This window comes from Ornithorhynchus anatinus, chromosome 4 (assembly GCF_004115215.2).
Source record: "Ornithorhynchus anatinus isolate Pmale09 chromosome 4, mOrnAna1.pri.v4, whole genome shotgun sequence".
NCBI lineage: Eukaryota > Metazoa > Chordata > Mammalia > Monotremata > Ornithorhynchidae > Ornithorhynchus > Ornithorhynchus anatinus.
Genome location: NC_041731.1, coordinates 33,716,840 through 33,738,354, shown reverse-complemented (window position 1 = coordinate 33,738,354; position 21,515 = coordinate 33,716,840). Strand labels below are relative to the sequence as shown.

General features: G+C 55.2%; 1 protein-coding gene across 1 annotated transcript; it reads left to right on the top strand.

Annotated features, from left to right (window-relative positions):
- Positions 1-5,844: 5,844 nt before the first annotated feature.
- TOR1A (torsin family 1 member A) lies at positions 5,845-21,145 on the top strand. Its single transcript, XM_001508576.5, has 5 exons — positions 5,845-6,042; positions 11,270-11,535; positions 15,829-16,004; positions 16,080-16,207; positions 19,783-21,145. Exons 1-5 carry the CDS (start codon positions 5,856-5,858, stop codon positions 20,031-20,033), a joined length of 1,008 nt encoding a protein of 335 aa, XP_001508626.2. The 5' UTR covers positions 5,845-5,855; the 3' UTR covers positions 20,034-21,145.
- The last annotated feature ends 370 nt before the right edge of the window (positions 21,146-21,515 follow it).

The following is a 21,515-nucleotide window of genomic DNA, read 5'->3' as shown; positions in this document are numbered from 1 at the left end:
TCTCTGGGCCTCAGTGACCTCATCTGGAAAATGGGGATGAAGACCGGGAGCCTCACGTGGGACGACCTGATGACCCTGTCTCACCCCCAGCGCTTAGAACAGTGCTCTGCACCTAGGAAGCGCTTAACAGATACCAACACGATTATCATCATCATTCGGTATTCCCTCCGGGAGACGACACTTGGACCTAGCCTGGCTCAGTGGAAAAGAGCACGGGCTTTGGAGTCAGAGGTCACGGGTTCGGACCCCGGCTCTGCCACTTGTCAGCTGTGTGACTTTGATGCGAGTCACTTCACTTCTCGGTGCCTCAGTGACCTCATCTGGAAAACGGGGATGAAGACCGGGAGCCCCACGTGGGACGACAACCTGATTCCCCTGTGTCTCCCCCAGCGCTTAGAACGGTGCTCGGCACAGAGTAAGCGCTTAACAAATACCAACGTCATTATTATTACCTTGCTCCCGCCCCCGGGCGTCCCGAGGGGAGGGACGCTCGACCTTTCCGAGGTATCTTCCACAGGTGGACCCCCTTCCCGGATCCTCCTCCGTCCTCCTCTCCGTGCCTTTTCGGTTCCCCGTCCGGAACGTCGGACCGACCACCTCGGAGTTTTCCCTAGGTGTCCGCAGGGCGTTTTCCGGGTGTTTCGCGTTTTTCGGGCTTCGGCGTCCTTAGCCGGTCAGGTGCAACTCATCAAAAAAGCAGCGTGGTGTAACGGAAAGGGCACAGGACGGGGGTAAGGAGATCTCAATTCGAAACCCATCTCCGCCGCCTGCCTGCTGTGGGACGTTGGGCGAGTCGCTTAACTCATTCATTCATTCAATAGTATTTATTGAGCGCTTACTATGTGCAGAGCACTGTACTCAGCGCTTGGAACCCCTCTGTGCCTCCTCTGTAAAATGGGAATTGAATAGCTGTTCTCCTTCCCCCGCCCGGGTGACAGAGACGAGGTCTGACCGGATTATTTCATGTCTACCCCAGTGCTTAGGAAAATAGTAAATGCTTCTCATTATTATTATTATTATTACGATAGTCTGCCTTCTCCCCCTTCTTTTGGACAGAGAGCAGATTGCTTCTTCCAGGCGTAACCCCACACACTTTTTCCTCAGTCGGGGCAGGACGCAGTGTTCTGAAATTGCCTCATCTTATTTGAGAAACCTCTGTATTTCAAAGACTCCTCCGTCCAGGGGTACGGAACGGTTTCGGAGTAAAGGCGGTACCACCGTTCTAGCCTAGAAGCTCCTCTTCCCCGCGAGGTTCGAATAGCTCCAACGGTATCGGTGATACCGAGGATTAGACTGTAAACCCGTCAGAGGGCAGGGACCGTCTCTCTCTGTTACCGATTTGTCCATTCCAAGCGCCTAGTACAGCGCTCTGCACATAGTAAGCGCTCAATAAATACTACTGAACGAGGAGACTGTGAACACAGTAAAACCTTCCGGTTTCGTGGCATTCGTCTACGCCGTTCGTGATTTACTGCCGACCCAGTGACGTGTGTAGAAAGTAAAACGGTAATCTTAAAATATGAAATAAGCCGGCTGTGAAGCGGCTATAACCTTGTGTCCAACCCACTTTGTATCCACTCCAGCGCTTAGTACAGTGCCTGGCACATGGTAAGCACTTAATAAATATCACTGTTGTTATTCATTTCCTTCCAAGAACGCCGCCTAAAGGATAGCATCTCCAGGGCCCAGAAGACTTTTGTTCGTATTTCCAAGGCAGCCTTTTAACATTCAATTCGGAACGAATAAATGCTCTAACGGACCATTCCGCCTTTTTTTTTTTTTTTTTTTTTTTTGCCTTTTCATTCAATAGTATTTGTTGAGCGCTTACTATGTGCAGAGCACTGTACTAAGCGCTTGGAATGTACAAGTCGGCAACAGATAGAGACGGTCCCTGCCCTTTGATGGCCTTACAGTTTAATCTTTTCTGTGTCCTGCCCTGTTGGTAATAATAATAATAATGATAATGTTGGTATCTGTTAAGCGCTTACTATGTGCAGAGCGCCGTTCTAAGCGCCGGGAGAGATACAGGGTCATCCGGTGGTCCCACGTGAGGCTCACGGTCTTCATCCCCATTTTGCCGATGAGGTAACTGAGGCCCAGAAAAGCGAAGTGACTTGCCCACGGTCACACAGCTGCCAAGTACTGATTTACGCCTAGGGAATCTAACCGTTGTTCATGTATATCTCCATAATTCTATTCACCTTGCTGACGGTCGTCTGGTTTTGTTTTGTTCCGTTCTGTCCGTCTCCCCCGCCTAGACCGTGAGCCCGTCGTTGGGCAGGGACGGTCTCTATCTGCCGCCGGATTGTCCGTTCCAAGCGCTTAGTACAGTGCTCTGCCCATAGGAAGCGCTCAGTGAACACAATCGAATGAATTTTCAGACCTATCAGGGTTAGGAAAAGAATTGACGGTTATCTTTCCGGAACGGTTTAAATGCAGTCCTGGTGGTTTCTTGTGGGCCCGCTGGGCTCGATGCAGTGGTCTTAGCCCTTGGGGAGTAAAAACAAAGCAATGATACTCCCTCATTCATTCATTCGGTCGTATTTATTGAGCGCTTGCTATGTGCAGAGCACTGTACGAAGCGCTTGGAACGGACAAATGGGTAACGGGCAGAGACGGTCCCCGCCCTTTGACGGGCTCACGGGCTGATGGGGGGAGACGGACAGACGGGAGCGATGGCGATGAATAGAATCGAGGGGCGGAGCATCTCATTAAAGCAATAGCCAATAAATAGAATCAAGGTGCTGTACATCTCATTAACAAGAGATATTATTATTATTATCGCTATCGTTATTGAAAATGGCTTTTAAACGGCTCTCTTCACCCCAGCGTCGGGCACCGTCCAGGTTTGGGTTATTGGTTTGTAACGTGGACTCTGAAGCGATGGTAGCTGGGCTTCTCGGGACGTTGCTGGCTCCCAGAGGGCCACGTAACCGTCTTGACGACTACTGGACTTCGAACGGCCCCGCCGGGAAGCGGCTCCTTCGACCCCGGTGCTCGCCAGCTCTTACGTTCACCGCTTTCTCTACGTTCTTGTCAATCGAGGTCGAATCCTCCCCCCCCCCCCCCCTCGCCGGGCTGCGACGACGGTCCCCCCGGAGAGCGATCGGGGAAGGATCGGCCCCCCTCCCGGGGGCCAATCTGACTTAGGTTTAATCAGCGTCTCCTAATCCTCGGGATCGAATAAATCCCGGATGGGAAGGGCAGAATCCAAGAGCTTGGCCCCCCCCCCCCCCCCCCCGTTCCTCCCCGTTCCTCCCCGCCCGAGGGGGGGGTCTATTTCCACTTTCCTTCATTCGTTAGTATTTATTGAGCGCTGACTATGTGCAGAGCACTGTACTAAGCGCTTGGAATGGACAGATGGGCAACGTTATGATCGGCAAATTATATTCCGCGAAATAATAAAAGGAGCACCCGCCTTCGGCCCCGTCGCTCGAGGGTGAGAGCATCTTAGACCCCGAGCGTCTTAGCTAATTTAGTCAGCGGCGACCGGCCTCGGTACCAGGCCGAGAAGCAGCGTGGCTCGGTGGAAAGGGCGCCGGCTTGGCAGTCAGAGGGCGTGGGTTCGAATCCCGGCTCCGCTGCTCGTCAGCTTGGGTCAGTTGCTTAATAGTAATAACGATAATAATAATATTGGTATTTGTTAAGCCGCTTACTATGGGCAGAGCACTGTTCTAAGCGCTGGGGGAGATACAGGGTACACGGGTTGTCCCACGTGAGGCTCACGGTTAATCCCCGTTTTACAGATGAGGTCACTGAGGCCCAGAGACGTGAAGGGCCTTGCCCACAGCCACACAGCTGACAAGGGGCAGAGCTGGGATTCGAACCCGTGACGTCTGGCTCCTAAGCCCGGGCTCTTTCCGCTGAGCCACGCTTAACTCTTCTGCACCTCAGTTCCCTCGTCCGTAAAATGGGGCTGAAGACTGGGAGCCCCACGTGGGACAACCTGAGTACCTTGTACCTACCCCAGCACTTAGAACAGTGCTGGGCACATAATAAGCGCCTAACAAATACCGACATCATTACTATCAGTACCGGCATTGCCTCAGCAGAGCAGCATGACCTAGAGGCAAGAGCACGGGTTTAGGAATCCAAGGATGTGGGTTCTCATCCTGGCTCTGCCGCTTGTCCGCTTAGCGTGACCTTGGGCGAGTCACTTCACTTCTCTGGGCCTCAGTTCCCTCATCTGTAAAATGGGGATGAAGCCCGGGAGCCTCACGTGGGACCCCCTGATGGCCCCCGTGTCTCCCCCAGCGCTTAGAACAGTGCTCTGCACAGAGTAAGCGCTCAACAGATACCAACATCACTATTATCATTATTACCCCAGCGCTCAGAACAGTGCTCGGCACATAGGAAGCGCTTCACAAATACCAACATTAATTAATTACAGTGCCGTCGGTCTCCCCCTCTTAGACTGTGAGCCCGTCGGTGGGCGGGGATGGTCTCTCTCTGGTGCCCAATTGTACATTCCGAGCGCTTAGTCCAGTGCTCTGCACACAGCAGGCGCTCAATGAATGATTGAAGGAACGTAGCGCTCGAACGAACGAATGAATGAGTGAACGGACGAATGAGTGAATGGATGAACGAACGAACGAGTGAATGGATGGATGAACGAATATAGCGCCGGATGAATGGATGAATAAGTGAATGAATGAACGAATGAATGGGTGAGTTAATGAATGAATGAATGAACGAATGAGTGATTGAACGAACGAATGGGTGAATGAACGAATGAGTGAGTGAATGAATGGGTGAATGAATGAATGAGTGAGTGAACGAATGAATGAATGAACAAATGAACGAACGAGTGAATGAATGAGCGAGTGAATGAATGAAGAAGTGAATGAACGAATGAGTGAATGAATGAATGAATGAACGAACGAGTGAATGAATGAGCGAGTGAATGAACGAATGAGTGATTGAACGAACGAATGGGTGAATGAATGAGTGAGTGAATGAATGAATGAGTGAGTGAATGAATGAATGAGTGAGTGAACGAATGAATGAATGAACAAATGAACGAACGAGTGAATGAATGAGCGAGTGAATGAATGAAGAAGTGAATGAACGAATGAGTGAACGAATGAATGAATGAACAAATGAACGAACGAGTGAATGAATGAGTGAGTGAATGAACGAACGAGTGAACGAATGAAGGAGTGAAGGGATGAATGAGTGAGCGAATGAGTGAAGAAGTGAATGAACGAGTGAGTGAACGAATGAACGAACGAACGAACGAATGAATGTTTGAACGAATGCAGCGCTCGAGCCAATGAGTGAGCGAAGGAAGGAGTGAATGAATGAGTGTTTGAACGAACGTAGCACCCGAACGAATGAGTGAGTGAGCGAATGAATGAGTGAGTGAATGAATGAATGAATGAGCGAATGAATGAATGAGCGAGCGAGCGAGCAAACGACGGAACTTAGCGCGCCCCGCCGGTCCCTCCACGTGACGCTCCCGCCGGGCCGGGAGCCAATGAGACCGCTCCCCGCGGGTCACGTGCCCCGAGGGGGGGGCGGTGAAGCGAAGCGCCTGCCCGTCTCCAAGATGGCCGCCGGCGGCTTCCCGCGGGTCACGTGCCCCGGGGGGCCCCCACCCCCGAAGCGAAGCGCCTGCCCGTCTCCAAGATGGCCGCCGGCGGCTTCCCGCGGGTCACGTGCCCCGGGGGCCCCCCCCCCACCCCCGAAGCGAAGCGCCTGCCCGTCTCCAAGATGGCCGCCGGCGGCTTCCCGCGGGGCGGAAGCGGGGTTGGGGAAGGGGGGGGGGACTTTGCCCTTCACAAAGATGGGGGCGGAGCGGAAGTGAAGGCGGCCGGGGCCGCGGAGGGAGGGAGGGAGGGAGGGAGAGGTCGGGCATGAAGGCGGGCAGGGCGGCCGTGGCGGGGCTGCCGCTGCTGCTGTGGCCGCTGAGGGTCGGGGCGGTGGAGCCCATCAGCCTGACGCTGGCGCTGGCGGGGGTCCTGACCGGCTACATCTCCTACCCCAGCCTCTACTGCTACTTCACCGAGTGCTGCGCCCCCAAGCGCGGCCTCGGACGGGAAGGTCAGTCGGGGCCCACACACGCTGAACCCGAACCCGAACCCTCCGCGCCACCTTGGGCCTCCCCCCTCCCTCTCCCCGCGCCTGCGCGCTGCCACCGACGCTCTGCTCGGACTCCGGGGTTCGGACCCCCTCCCTGCCCCCCTGGGGGCTCACAGCTTGGATGGGGGCCGGTGCCCACCTTGGGCCAAACGCTCTGCTCAGGCCTAATGGGTTGGGCACAGTCCCTGTCTCCCCTGGGGCGCACAGGCTTGGTGGTGGGAGGTGCTCACCTTGTGCCAAACGCTCTGCTCAGGCTCAGTAGGTGGGGCACAGTCCCTGTCTCCCTTGGGGTGCACAGGCTTGATTGGGGGGGGGTGCTCACCTTGGGCCAAACGCTCTGCTCAGGCTCAGAAGGTGGGGCACAGTCCCTGTCTCCCTTGGGGTTCACAGGCTTGGTGGTGGGAGGTGCTCACCTTGTGCCAAACGCTCTGCTCAGGCTCAGAAGGTGGGGCACAGTCCCTGTCTCCCTTGGGGTGCACAGGCTTGATGGGGGGGGGTGCTCACCTTGGGCCAAACGCTCTGCTCAGGCCTAATAGGCTGGGCACAGTGCCTGCCCCCCTTGGGGTGCACAGGCTTGGTGTGGGGGAGGTGCTCACCTTGGGCCAAACGCTCTGCTCAGGCTCAGTAGGTGGGGCACAGGCCCTGTCTCCCCTGGGGTTCACAGGCTTGGTGGTGGGAGGTGCTCACCTTGTGCCAAACGCTCTGCTCAGGCTCAGAAGGTGGGGCACAGTCCCTGTCTCCCTTGGGGCTCACAGGCTTGGTGGTGGGAGGTGCTCACCTTGGGCCAAACGCTCTGCTCAGGCCTAATAGGCTGGGCACAGTGCCTGCCCCCCTTGGGGTGCACAGGCTTGGTGTGGGGGAGGTGCTCACCTTGGGCCAAACGCTCTGCTCAGGCTCAGTAGGTGGGGCACAGGCCCTGTCTCCCCTGGGGTTCACAGGCTTGGTGTGGGGGAGGTGCTCACCGTGTGCCAAACGCTCTGCTCAGGCTCAGTAGGTGGGGCACAGTCCCTGTCTCCCTTGGGGCGCATAGGCTTGGTGGCGGGGGGGGGGTGCTCACCATGTGCCAAACGCTCTGCTCAGGCTCAGTAGGTTGGCCCCGGCCCTGCCCTCCTTGGAGCTCACAGCTTGGATGGGGGGCGGTGCTCACCGTGTGCCAAACGCTCTGCTCAGGCCTAATGGGTTGGGCACAGTCCCTGTCTCCCCTGGGGTTCACAGGCTTGGTGGTGGGAGGTGCTCACCTTGTGCCAAACGCTCTTCTCCGGCTCAATAGGTGGGGCACAGTCCCATCCCCCATGGGGCTCAGTCTAGGGGGGGCGGAGGGAAAGGATATTTTGTGGTTTTTATGGTATTTCGTAGGTGCTCGCTATGTGTCAAACGCTCTTCTGCAGCTCAATAGGTTGGGCACAGTCCCGTTTCCCTTGGGGCTCACAGTCTGGGGGGGGGGGGGGCGGATGGGAAGGATATTTTATGTTTTTTATGGTATTTCCTAGGTGCTCACTATGTGTCCGGCGCTCTTCTCCGGCTCAGTAGGTTGGACGCAGGCCCTTGGCGGGGGGGAGGGGGTCGTGTCACAGTCTCGAGGAGGACTGAGGCACAACGAAGCGACTTACCTGAGGGGTCACGGCAGGCGTTTGGCGGAGGGAGGATTCGAACCCAGGGCCCGGGCCCTTTCCACGAGGCCACGCTGCTCCTCGGCGGAGGCAGCCGGGGGAATTCAAGGGCGGGGATAAGAGGGAGCGGGACGGATGACCTCCGCCAGGCTTCCTGCGGCGGCGGGTGCGGGGGAGCGAAAGGGGCCTCCCCAGGGAGATGGGACTGCGAAGCCGGGTTGAAGTCAGGCCCCTTGAATTCACGTGCCTCGGTTTCCCCATCTGCCCAAAGGGCATCGAGGCCTCGTTCTCCCCTCCCGTTACCGTGAGCCAACCTGTTTCGTTCTGCTTCGTTTTGCCGTCTGGCTCCCCGCCTTCTAGCCCGGGAGCCCGTCGTGGGGCAGGGAGGGTGTCTAGCTGGTGCCCAGTTGTACATTGCGAGCGCGTGGTACGGTGCCGTGCACGTAGTAAGCGCTCGATAGTAGTAACGTGGTATTCGTCAAGCGCTGTGTGCGAAGCCCTGGGGGGGGATACGGGGTGATCGGGCCGGCCCCGCGGGGGGGGGCTCACGGTTTTTAATCGCCATTTGACAGATGAGGGCCCCGGGGCCCAGAGAAGTGAAGTGACTTGCCCGAAGTCACACAGCCGGCAAGCGGCGGAGCCGGGATTCGAACCCACGACCTCCGACTCCCAAGCCCGGGCTCTCTATAGATAAATACGATTGGACGAATGAAGGCAAGGGACAGATGCCCGAGCCGATCACACGCACCCCAGCGCAGAAGCGCGCCGAAAGGGCTTAACGAGTCCGTTCGAATCCCGGCTCCGCCCCTCGGCGGCTGCGTGACTGTGGGCAAGTCACTTCACTTCTCTGGGCCTCGGTTCCCCCATCTGTCAAATGGGGATGAAGACCGGGAGCCTCCCGTGGGGACCACCCGATGACCCCGTATCTCCCCCAGCGCTTAGAACAGTGCTCGGCACGTAGCAAGCGCTTAACCAATACCAACGTTATTATTGTTCTGTTCTTCGTTTTGATTCTCGTTTTTCTTTAAAAGTCCTTCGCTGCCCAGTTCCCCGATCCTCATTCGCTCCTTGTCGTATTTAATAGTAATAATCATGTTGGTATGTGTTAAGCGCTTACTATGTGCCGAGACTGTGTGCGGAGCGCTGGGCTGAGCGCTTGGAATGGACAGCTGGGCCGCAGAGAGGGGACCATCCCCGCCCGTCGACGGGCTCGCGGTCTCATCGGGCTGGGGGGGGACGGACGGACGGAAAGCAAGACGACTTAATCACGGTAAATCGAACCGAGGGGATGGGCACCTCGGTAGCAAAATAAACGGGGGAATAAATAATCCGTTGGAACGAGCAGAGGGAGGAGGAGGAGGAGCGGAGGGGGGAAGCTCGGTCTGGGAAGGCCTCTTGGAGGAGGTGAGCGTTTAAGGTCACATCTCCTCCAAGAGGCCTTCCCCGCTTAACAACGCCCTCGTCTCCCTGGCGCGCCCGCCCTTCTGCGTCACCCGTGCGCTTGGATCCGTAGACTTTGGACGCCTGATGTTCGCCGCGCCCTCGGCCCCACGGGGTTCGCCCATCCCTTCGATCGTAATCACGGCGCGCGCGCCCCGTGCGGGGCACTGTACCGAGCGCCGGGGCGAGGACGGCGTGACGGGGAACGGCTACGGTCCCTGCCCGCGGCGCCTCCGGACGCCTCCGGGACGTCGACGCCCGCGGTTTAACGTCTGTCTCCCTCTGGACTGAAAGTCCGCCGTGGGCGGGGAACGCGGCCACCCCCCCCCCCCGTATCGTATCCTCCCAGCGCTTCGTGCCGTGTTGCGTACGCAGTAGGCGCTCGGCAGATACCCCGGGTCGCCTGATTCTGTCAGCGGCGGGATTCGAGGGCTCACTGAGGGCAGAAGCGGCCGAGAGCGAAACGCAACGGAATTGGCAGGCGCGGTCCCTTCCCACAGCGAGCTTGACGGTCCAGAGAGGGAGACAGACGTTGACCGAGGTAAATGATAATAATCAGTAGTAGTAGTAATAATGATAACGGTACCTGTTGAACGCTTGCTGTGTGCCGGGCACCGTTCTAAGCGCTGAGGTAGGTACGAGAGCCCGTCCCACACGGGGCTCACGCTTTTAACCCCCATTTTACAGATGAAGGCGCGGTGGGTAGAGCCCGGACCTGGGAGTTCGAAGGTCGTGAGCTCTAATCCCGGTCCCGCCGCTCGTCTGCTCTGTAGCCTTGGCCAAGTCACTGCAGCGTGGCTCAGTGGAAGGAGCCTGGGTTCAGGAGTCAGAGGTCATGGGTTGTAATCCCAGCTCCGCCACTTGGCAGCTGTGTGACCGTGGGCAAGTCACTTCACTTCTCTGGGCCTCAGTTCCCTCATCTGTAAAATGGGGATGAAGACCGGGAGCCCCACGTGGGACAACCCGATTCCCCCGTATCTCCCCCAGCGCTTCGAACAGTGCGCTGCACATAGCGAGCGCTTAACAAATACCAACATTATTGACATTATTGTTCTCTGGGCCTCAGTCACCTCCTCTGTGAAATGGGGGTGAAGACCGCGGGCCCCGTGCAGGACGGGGCCCGCGTCCGATCCAGTTTGCTCGCATCCACCCCGGCGCTCAGTCCGGTGCCTGGCGCATGGTAAGCGCTGAACAGATGCCGTCGTCATTGCAGATGAGGTAACCGAGGCCCGGGGAATCTGTGACTCGCCCAGGTTCGCCGAGCAGCGGATGAGCGGCGGAGCCGGCATTAGAACCCGGGTCCTTCTGACCGCCAGGCCCGTGCTCTGTCCGCTCAGCCGTCCCGGTCCTCTAATAAATATATTCAGCCTTCGTGATGACGCAAAAGGGTGGATCGGTGCACTAGCCTGGGTTTCCCGGAGAAGAGAAGCAGCGTGGCTCAGCGGAAAGAGCGGGGGCTTTGGAGTCCGAGGCCACGGGTTCGAATCCCGGCTCCGCCGCTTGTCAGCTGGGTGACTGTGGGCAGGTCGCTTCACTTCTCCGGGCCTCGGTCCCCTCATCTGTCGAACGGGGACGCAGACGGTGAGCCCCACGTGGGACAAGCCGATCCCCCCGCGTCTACCCCAGCGCTTAGGACGGCGCTCGGCACCTAGTAAGCGCCGAACAAATACCAACGTGATTTTTCCCCTCACGGTGGGGTTAGAGGAGATAGGGCTAGGGGCCTCAACAGTGCTTGGCACACAGTGAGCGCTTAACGGGGGCCCGTCGTATTATTCCCCACCGGGAGGAACAGGTCTTGGAGTTGTCAAGAATTGCCCCCGGGCCTTGAGTTCCTCTCCCCGAAGAGGGAAGGTGGGGCTGTCGAAAGAAAACACTGGGGGGGGCAGGAAGTTAGGACAGAGCAGGGGTGGCTAAAACTCTGCCTAGTCCGGGGCGGTTTATAGCGAAACGGGGCTCCCCTCTCTGGGTCGTCCTCAGCGTGCACCTTTCAGGCCGCCCGACGGCTGGCGGCGGCCGCCGCTCTCCCGGGGCCGGTGCGCGTCCTCCGGCGGCCCGCTTGGCCGGCTGGCGGGGACCCGGTCGCTTCTCAAAAGGAAGGCCTGCCGTTCCCGACCTCCGACTTGCTTTCTCGCACGCAGCGCTGCGGAAGGATTTGGACAGGAAACTCTTCGGACAGCACCTGGCGAAGAAGGTGATCCTGAACGCGGTGTCGGGGTTCGTGAGCAACCCGAAGCCCAAGAAGCCCCTCACCCTGTCGCTGCACGGATGGACCGGGACGGGCAAAAATTTTGCCAGTAAGATCATCGCCGAGAACATTTACGACGGCGGCCCGAAGAGTGACTACGTCCACCAGTTTGTGGCCACGTTACACTTTCCGCACGCCCAGAACCTCGATCAGTATAAGGCAAGATCGCAAGTTGAAGTCCTTCCCGGGGAGCCCCGGCGGGGTGGGGCGGGCGGGGGAGGGTGCGCCTCGGTGGGTATCCTCGGCAACGTGAGAGCTCCGTCCGGAAGCGTTCGTAAATACGAGGACTCTTTTATTCTGCGAACCTCAGGGCCCGCGTGCTCGGGCGCCGTTTTGCCTGGGGGCAGATAAGGCAAGATCCAGCCAGGCGCTCGAAGTCCTGCCGCGTTTCAGCGCTTAGCACGGCGTCGCAGAATAAGCACTTAGATACCGTCGTCGTCATTATCGATACGGGGCCCGTTTTATGGTATCCGTTAAGCACTTACCGTGGTCCGGGCCCTGTGTTAAGCACGGGTAGAGACCAGCCGAGCAGGTCGGACACGGTCCCTGTCCCCCGCGGGGCTCACGGTCTTAATCCCCATTTTCCGGGTGGGACACGGAGAAGTGAAGTGATAATGTTGGTTGTCTGTTAAGCGCTTACTAGGTGCGGAGCACTGTTCTACGCGCCGGGGGAGACACGGGGGGGATCAGGCTGTCCCACGTGGGGCTCGCAGTCCATCCCCATTTTACAGATGAGGTACCTGAGGCACCGAGAAGTGAAGTGACTCGCCGGCAGTCACCCAGCTGACAAGCGGCAGAGCCGGGATTCGAACTCGTGACCTCCGACTCCCAAGCCCGGGCTCTTTCCACCGAGCCCCGTTGCTTCTCCAGTGGCCTGCCCGAGGTCACAGAGGAGGCGAGTGGCCCAACTGGGATTAGAACCCAGGTCCTTCGGACTCCCGGGCTCTTTCCACCAGGCCACCCTGCTTCTCTACGTGTCAAGCCCCGTTGGGCTCCCCGGGGGGGCGGGTAACAGGGTGATCAGATCAGACGCAGTCCCCGCCCCCGAGGCGGTGACGGATTCCACACGCTTCCACTCGGTCCGGGTGGGAAGCCGTAAAGCCGATGGATGGCTCAGTGGAAAGAGCACGGGCCGGGGAGTCGGAGGTCCTGGGTTCAAATGCCGGCTCCGCCGCTCGTCAGCTGCGTGACTTTGGGCCAGTCGCTTCACTTCTCCGCGCCTCAGTTACCTCATCTGTAAAACGAGGATGAAGACTGTGAGCCCCACGGGGGGCAACCCGATGGCCTTGTCTTCCCCCAGCGCTTAGAGCAGTGCTTTGCACGTAGTAAGCGCTTAACAAATGCCATCATCATATAGAGATTTGAAATTCACTTGCTACTTAATATCATTGAGTTCTGGACCGTACTACTCGCCCGCGCGAGCTTTTACCCGGGATCCGCCCGATTAAAAATGGGGCCTGAGGGCCGACGTCGGGCTTCGTGAGTATGGTTAAAGGAGACGAAATAAAAGGGGAAGGGCTAATGAGTAGGAGGGAGAACAGGTATCCAACGCCCCGTTTTACAGTTGTAGTGGGGAATTCGAGAGCCGGCGTTTTCCAGTCGGGGAAACCGAGGCACCCAAAAAAGTGGTGACTTGCTCGAGGTCACAGAGCAGTCAGTGATCGTAGTGATGGTATTTAAGTGTTCAATAGCAGTAATGACTGTGGTATTTGTTAGGCACTTACTGAGCGCCAGGCACCGTACTGAACGCTGGGGTGGTTACGAGCAAATCGGGTTGGACCCAGTCCTGACCCACACGGGGCTCACAGTCTCAATCCCCGTTTTACAGGTGAGATAGCCGAGGCACAGAGAAGTGAAGTGACTTGCCCACGGTCACACAGCGGACAAGTGGCGGAGCTGGGATTAGAACCCAGGTCCTCCGACTCCCGGGCCCATGTTTTATCCAACTAGGCCGTGCTGCTTCTCTTATCGTTATTGTCATCGTCGTCATCGTTATTATCGTCAGCGTTATTACTACTGACGATAATAGAGTCTCCACCGACGGGGATTGTCTTAAATTGACATTCCGTTGAGGGAAGGATTAAGATCGCCCCCGCCCGCCCCCCCCCCACACACATTTTATTATCTATTTGATTCGACTGCATCCTTAGGCTCCGTGTTGGGGAATTAAAGAGCCAACATCGAGCTACAATTCCAGGAAATTGTTTGGGTCCAGTAGACGTGTTTTTTTAAATGTAGAGTTTTCATGCTTTGATCGGCCCCTCCCCTTCTGCCGTACTCTCAAGTTCAGATTCGTTGCGTTGGGCCTGAGGGTAAGACCAACCTAGATGTGATTTAAATTAGAGACGAAGATCGTGTCTGGAATAATGGGAGATCAAACCCCTGCAGCCGCAGGGCAGGAACCTAACGTGGAGGGAAGGAAGGAGTAGTTCCAGGAAAAGTTTATTTCCCAAACCAGTCAACCCCCTTCACTGCCCACCTCCCCAGCCAGAAGCGCGGAATTTTATCAGCCTCTTTCCTTTCCTTTCGTTTCCTTTATATGAAGCACTACAGCGCTGTCACTCCTCAAGCCACGTTTTTATTAGGGCAGATCCAGAGCGAAGGATGGTTGTGTCGCTCTTTTTGAGAATTTTGTAGTGAACGATTCACTCGGTACGTGAATTTCAAAACTTGGTGGGCATCAACTTGATATTCCAGCGTCGTCTTTTACAGTTCCCTACTCCTAGAGAGTGGATGCCCGTGGAATCTGTCACCGCAGTAAATCGTGCAGGCAGGAAATGCTCCCACGGTTCTAGCACAGCTTGCGTCAGCGTAAGCCCTCGCGTCTAAGAAAACCCGTCGCAGCACGCGCCGTCCGACATCGCATCGCGCTCCGTTGAGACGGCTTCACGTTCAGAGAACCGTCCCTCGGGTTCTCGCCGTGAAAACCGCGGAGCTGAGCTGTCGAATGGTTGGATAAATTCCTGGATGAGAGGTTCATAATTTGTTTTAAGAGGTAAAGAAAGGTAGGGATGTTGGAAGGTTTAAGGAGGATGGAATAGGTACTTAGAGCTCTGAGTTTCTCAATCACTGCTATTTATTGATTTTATGGTATTTAAGTGCTTACTCTGTGCCAGGCACTAAGTTCTAGGGTGGGATGCAAGCTGATCAACTTATCTGTGTGCTTTCTTTGTGACAGGCACTGTGCTAATTGCTTGGCAGAGTACAACACAATGGGTAGAAGTGGAGTTGTTTGAACAAGAAGTCAGGGCTGCCAAATTGCATATTTTTCACCGTGGTGTTAGATGCCAAAGGAGTGAAACTCTTCACATTCGTGCTACCAAGCACCCTTGGGGTCCCTGTTTTAGAGGCAGGGTACTGGGCAAGATGGACCACTCTTGGGTCGAAGAACCCGCCCGTTCCTTTTCTAAAATGTCCGGCCATCTGAGAAATATCGTCGATGGATTTTTGAGTTGCTTGCGAGAAGTAGAAGCAGCTTCCCGTGACTTGCTTAAGGGAAGGTCTTAGGCAGGTTTCTCCTCCTGCTAGGCCTTATTTTCCCCTCGTATAAAAATAGAAAAAGAGAGCTTGGTATCTGCTTCTTAGGGCGGTTTCGAAGATGAAAAAGGATCGTATACATTTTTTGAAACTACTGGGTACAAAATTACTGTGGTTTTAGAAAAAGGATTCCCACTATTTTGTTACGGAGAGTTAGGTCGTTTACCGGCCACCTTGTTTTTCGGGTTTTTTAAACGGTATTTAAGTGCTCGCTCGGTGCCAGGTGCTATACTAAGCGCCGGGGTCGATGCGGGATAATCAGGTTGGACACAGTCCCTGTCCCACTTGGGGCTCACGGTCTTAAACCCCATTTTCCAGATGAGGGAACTGAGGCACAGAGAAGTGAAGTGACCGGCCCAAAGTCCCACAACAGGCAAATGGCGGAGTCGGGATTAGAACCCAGGTCCTCTGGCTCCCTGCTCTTTCCAGTAGGCCATGCTGCTCTTTTAGAGGCAGGATATTGGGCTAGATGGGCCGCTTCTTACTTTTTGAAGAGCCTGTTCAGACCCCAGCATGGCGTTGCGGTGAAATATTTGAAAGCCCCGCTCTCTGAGCTAGTTTAGATATCTGTGGAATTGAAAATGCCTTTGGGCGTGTTTAGGGGAGGCAGCATAGTGGAGAAAGCACAAGCCTGGGGGTCAGAAGGTCACGGGTTCGAATCCCAGCTCCGCCACTTGTCCGCTGTGTGGCTCTGAGCAAGTCACTTCGCCTCCCTGTACCTCGGTCCCCTCATCCGCGAAACGGGGATTGAGACGGTGAGCCCCACGTGGGGCGGGGACCGTGTCCAACCCGATCTGTTTGTATCCACCCCAGCGCTCAGCACGGTACCCGGCACCTGGTAAGCGCTTACCGGATTCCGCGACTATTATTACGGTCGTTATCGTTTTTGTGAGCGTTCGCCCGCTTGAATTTCAGGACCAGCTGCAGCTGTGGATCCGGGGGAACGTGAGCGCCTGTTCGAGGTCAATCTTCATATTTGACGAGATGGATAAAATGCCCTCCGGACTCATAGACGCTATCAAGCCATTCCTCGACTACTATGATTTGGTAGATGGAGTGTCCTATCAGAAAGCTATCTTCATCTTTCTCAGGTAAGATGGGACCCTAAAGGTACGAGGTCCGCGTGGTCTTGTTTCCCACGTAACCGAAATGTCCCCCTTACGCAGTAACGCGGGAGCCGAAAGGATAACAGACGTGGCTTTGGATTTCTGGAAGAGCGGCAGAGAAAGAGAAGAGATAAAGCTCAAAGACATGGAGCATGCGTTATCTGTGTCCATCTTCAATAACAAAAACAGTAAGTGACACCCGTGTCTGTTAAGGATGTCAACCAAGCCACCTTCTCTGTGGCCCCCCTCCCCGAGAAATGGTTCGGGGCTGGGGATGGCAACGTGGTGACCACCGTCCGTCGCGTCTGCGCGACCCCCGTCGCAGCGGGGCGTCTTCCATCTGCCCAGATTAGGAGCCAGGCACCGAAGAGCCTTCCCCAGATCCGTGAAGGTTTGGGGGTTGCTGCGGGACCGACACGAAGTCGTGATCCAGCTCCGGGTACAAAGACCGTTACGGTCTGCTCCCTCCCGCAGGTTTCTCGGGGTGGTGGTCGGGGGGATCGGATCCGTTTGGAAGGAACCCGGGTCCCCTGGCATGGCTCTGGCTCCACTTTTGGTTATCTGTAATAATGATAACGAATGGTATTAAGCGCTTTCTACGTGCCAAGCGCTGGGGGGGCTGCAAGGCGATCGGGTTGTCCCACGTGGGGCTCCCGGCCTTCATCCCCATTTTCCAGATGAGGGCACTGAGGCCCGGAGAAGTAAAGTGACTTGTCACACAGCTGACAAGTGGCGGAGCCGGGATTCTTTCCACTCTTTCCGGAGCCCGTGCTCTTTCCACTGAGCCACGCTGCTTAATGTCTGTCTCCCCCCACGAGACTGTCAGCTCGTTGTGGGCGGGGAAGGTGTCCGTTATATTGTGATATTGTATTCTCCCAGCGCTTAGTATAGTGCTTTACACACGGTAAGCACCCGGTAAAGACAGAATGAATGAATGCCCTGCACACTGCGCTCAATATATCCGATCGGCTGACGGGTTTCGCCCCCGTTGGGCCCCCCAATTTAGGAGTCATCCCGGTCTAGGCACCGCCCCCCCCCCAGTCGAGGCACCCGTGGCCCAGAGTGGATTCCCCCGCGGCTGCTGTGGATCGGTTCAAGTGATAACCCCCAAACCACTGAGGACCTCTGGGGTTTCCTTTCAAGCCCTGAACTCTGGAACTCCAATCAATCGGTGGTATTTACTGAGTGCTTTCTAAGTACAGCGCACTGTACCGAACACTTGGGAAAGTACAGCGCAACGGGGTTGGTAGATGTGACCCATACTCATCATTATCAGTGGTGTTTAATAATAATAATAATAATGTTGTTTTTGGTTAAGCGCTTACTATGTGCAGAGCACTGTTCTAAGCGCTGGGGGAGATACGGGGTCATCGGGTTGACCAACGTGAGGCTCACAGTTCATCCCCGTTTTACAGATGAGGTCACTGAGGCCCAGAGAAGTGAAGTGACTTGCCCACAGTCACACGGCTGACAGATGGCAGAGCCGGGATTCAAACCCATTACTTCTGCCTCCCAAGCCCGGGCTCTCTCCACTGAGCCACGCTGCTTATTGAGCACTTGCTCTCAATCCGTGGTGTTTATCATAAAGACTCTGGTATTTGTTAAGCGCTTACTATGTGCCGGGCACCATAGTGGGCAGGATTCGAACCCATGACCTGCTGGCTCCCAGGCCCGGGCTCTGTTCATTCTGTTTGTTCCCTCGTATCGATTGAGCGCGCGCTGTGTGCGGGGCACTGTACTAAGTGCTTGGGAGAGTACAGTACAGCGGTAAACACAACAACAAACGCACAACAAAGTCCACTCTGTTTTGGGGAGTTGCAAAAGTTCGACACTTGTGCTTTTGGAATTTCTCCCCCCCCCCCCCGCCCCGACACTCAGAGAAACTGTAATTGTTAGTTCAGCAAAGGGGAGAGGTGAGGGCGATTAGGATATTTAATAGGAGTAAGACACTTTCTGGAGCGTTTTATAGCCGCAGTGCTCGGTCCTAAGCATTCGGCGGTACGGTGGAATCATTTAGAAGCTAGGTTTGAAGTCTTCTTGGTTTTAAATCCTGATTGAGTTGTTTTTTTAACCTGCCAGTGCATATGTTAGTTTGCCAGCTCAGGAGGCCTCTCGGAACCTATGTGTTCTCGTCTGTCCGTCTCCCCCGACTAGACCGTGAGCCCGTCAGACGGCAGGGACCGTCTCTGTCTGTTGCCGACTTGTCCATTCCAAGCGCTTAGTACAGTGCTCTGCCCATAGTAAGCGCTCAATAAATACTATTGAATGAATGGAATATCAGTTTACCTTCGACATGTGACTAAAGGTAGCCTCTTGCCCGCTGCAAATCAAAGGCCGAGAGCCAGTCACGTCGATATTTTCTAAAAAAACTTTGAACCGTATAGACGGAATGCCATTTGGGTTACCGCCGACCGGCTCTGATTTCGTGGGCAAACAAGCGTTTCATGTTTAACTCAACCCTCTCTGTGTTCAAAAGGAAAAAAAGCTACCGAAGCCTAGACTTGTGTCAATAATGTTTTTGTCTGATGACCCCATTATCAGTTAGTTGAGAGTACTGTGGAGTTTTGCCGCCCCAAATCATTCATTCGGTCAGTAGTATTTATTGAGCGCTTACTATGTGCAGAGCACCGTACTGAGCGCTGGCAGTGGACAGATCGGCAACAGATACAGTCCCTGCCCACTGACGGGCTCACAGTCTAATCGGGACAGTGTCTTAGCCCTTACAGTACGCCAGGCGCTGTACTAAGCATTGCGGTTGATACAAGAAAATCGGGTTTGGACACAGTCCTTGTCCCACGTGGAGCTCACAGTCGCAGTCCCCATTATACAGATCAGGTAACTGAGGCAGAGAGGAATTAAGTGACTTGCCGGAGGCCACACACGGCAGACAAGTGGCAGGACCAGGATTGGAACCCCTTACCATTTGACTCCGGGGGGCCCCTTTTCTAGCCACTGAGGGGAGAACGAGGTGAAAACGTACTGGTGATTACCGAGCGTTGACTTCGTGCGAAGTACCGTAGGATATCCTGAGGAAAATCATCGTCATCAACACACTCTGGGGGGAGAGTGGACCCCGGGGAGGTCAGAGATCCAGTTCCCGTCCTTGAGCAGTTTGTACTCTGTGGCATTTCACCCATCTGCAAAGAGTGACGTTAAATTTAAAGAACTGGCGGATTTAATCCCCTCTCGGCGTCTCTCCCGGCGCGTCTCCAGTCCTCCGCCGGGCTCGGCTAGGGGAGGGAGGGTGGAGCGGAGGCCTGCCCGTTCCATTCCTAGCTTGGGCCGGGGCCCAGCGACCACGGCACGGGAGAGTCGAGGGCCGAGGTTCAAGTCGAGTGCGTGGAAGGCGGCGACGGTAAACCGCTTCCACGTTTTGACCGAGAAAACTCCCCGGATCCGCTACCGGGAGGGCTGCGGGTGGAGGTGGGGCGTTCCGGGAGGGACGCGTCCGCGGCCCGGGCCGAGACGGACCGGATACTCTGAGCGAATAAGGCCGACGGCGACGTACGGAGAGGCTTCAACCTGAGCTTCTCGCGGAAGACGCCGCGTATTCTGGGTTGGGGAAATCCGCCGACCGGCCAGGTTACGTTAGGGGCAGCTCTCGAGTGGGTTGGTAAAGGAGAAGACACAAGTAGCGCTGATGGGAATGGTCTTTTTATCTTCCCCGCTGAGGACGAGGGGGTGATGCAGAGACTTTGTCGGACATCCCATTCTGTCTCCTGATCTCCAGGACTTAGGTGGTATTTCTTGATTGTTTTCCCAGGTGGCTTCTGGCACAGCAGCTTAATAGACAAGAACCTCATTGATTATTTTGTTCCATTTCTCCCCCTGGAATACAAACACCTGAAGATGTGCATCAGAGTTGAGATGGAATCACGAGGCTACGTCGTCGATGAGGACATCGTATTAAGGATAGCCGACGAGATGACCTTCTTCCCCAAAGAGGAGAAAGTTTACTCTGACAAAGGCTGCAAAACCGTGTACACCAAGTTGGATTATTACTACGACGATTAAATACTTCAGGGCGCGCTTCTGGGCACTGGGAAAGAATACATCCGAAGGGGAACCGGTTTGGGCTCTTTTACTCCTCGACCTCAGAGAGGAGGAAAAGCCTTTCAGGACTCGTGAAGACGACCTCGTCGAGAACTTGTGGAGGAAACCGTCGGAGCCGCGGCCCTGGAACTGGAAAAAATTCTCTTTCTTGCGGAGGGGTCTTCTTGAGTTACGTAAGAACCGACGGCGGCGACGGAAGGGTCGATAATCACGTATCGCGTTATTTGGAATGGTGCCAATTATTTTTCTAATCACATTTTAATTACAGAGGTTTGTCCGGAGGAAGGCGGCGAAACAGGTTTTAACGTAAAACGACAGTTCTGATTTTTAATGCGAAATCCCAGTTTCTTGCAGCAGTACCTCACTAATCACGCCCTCGGTGCAGAAACGCAAGCACCGGTGATCTGAGATGCATTTCACAAAGCAGCCCTGTCAGGAGCTGAGAAAATGGAAGACTACTCTCTTGGTCTGAAGTAGAGGAAAGGATTAATGAAGTCTTATCACTTTACCTTTGTCCAGACGGGCAGAAAGATTTAGAGTACAAATCATCCGGAAGGTGGCGCGAAAGGCCGTTGACGTTCAGGGTGCGATATGTTCTTTTTAATGGAGCCGAGTGGACGTGAACGGCGTCGATGATTCCGATTATGGTATTTATTAAGCGCTTACTATTTGCCCGAGGATGGTGCTAAGCGCTTGGGGCGGGAACTGAAGAATAGGGAAATTTGACAGATCCCCCCCCCCCCGGGACAGAGTTTAGGGTCAAAATCGGCCTCTTGAGCACGGACTCTAAACGTATCGCCAGCTGAAAAGCTAATATCGGCGTTGCCCCACTCGAGCCTACTTCCAGGCTTCCTTGAGTTGCTGGCTGGATTAACTGCCCCTATCTTCGAAGCCTTCCCCTATCACGTTTTATTTTAAACTACTAAAAACTACCCGGGGAAGACAGTGTAGCCGCATCACCTAAAGGTGCTGAAAAAAAGTGGTTTTATTTATAAATACAAGTGACTCCCAATTTTACAATAAAACTTGATTTTCTAGTCTGAATAAATGTCTGAAGGGCAAACCTTTCCCATGTGCCGCCTTTTTCCTCTGAGTCATTCCGGTATAAGGAGAAAGCCCCTTTGCTCACAGGTGGTCAGAGCAGGGTGAATTATCTCTACAGATCTTTATATTTGGAACAGGTTTGTCAGTTTTTAACTCCATGATTTCCCTACACTTCCTCTTTGGGCACCTTTCAGTAAAAACTCCCGGGGCGCAACCTTGGGGGTGTGAGAGCCTGCTGAACGTTCTTACGCGTGAGATCGTCCTGCAGGCGCTAAGAACTCAAAGCATGAGGAAAAAGCGCTGTTAAATGTAAGCCTTTTTCTTTTCTTTTGTTCAGCTAGTACCTTTCGGCGTCTTTTATCGTTAACCTGCAGAAAGACAGATTGCATCTCAAGTGGC

Excerpts from the sequence above, each read along its gene's own strand:
- TOR1A (XM_001508576.5), top strand. The coding sequence starts at position 5,856 with ATGAAGGCGGGCAGGGCGGCCGTGGCGGGGCTGCCGCTGCTGCTGTGG. Across the intron at positions 6,043-11,269 it reads GCGCGGCCTCGGACGGGAAG|CGCTGCGGAAGGATTTGGAC; the intron begins GTCAGTCGGGGC and ends TCTCGCACGCAG. Across the intron at positions 11,536-15,828 it reads AGAACCTCGATCAGTATAAG|GACCAGCTGCAGCTGTGGAT; the intron begins GCAAGATCGCAA and ends CTTGAATTTCAG.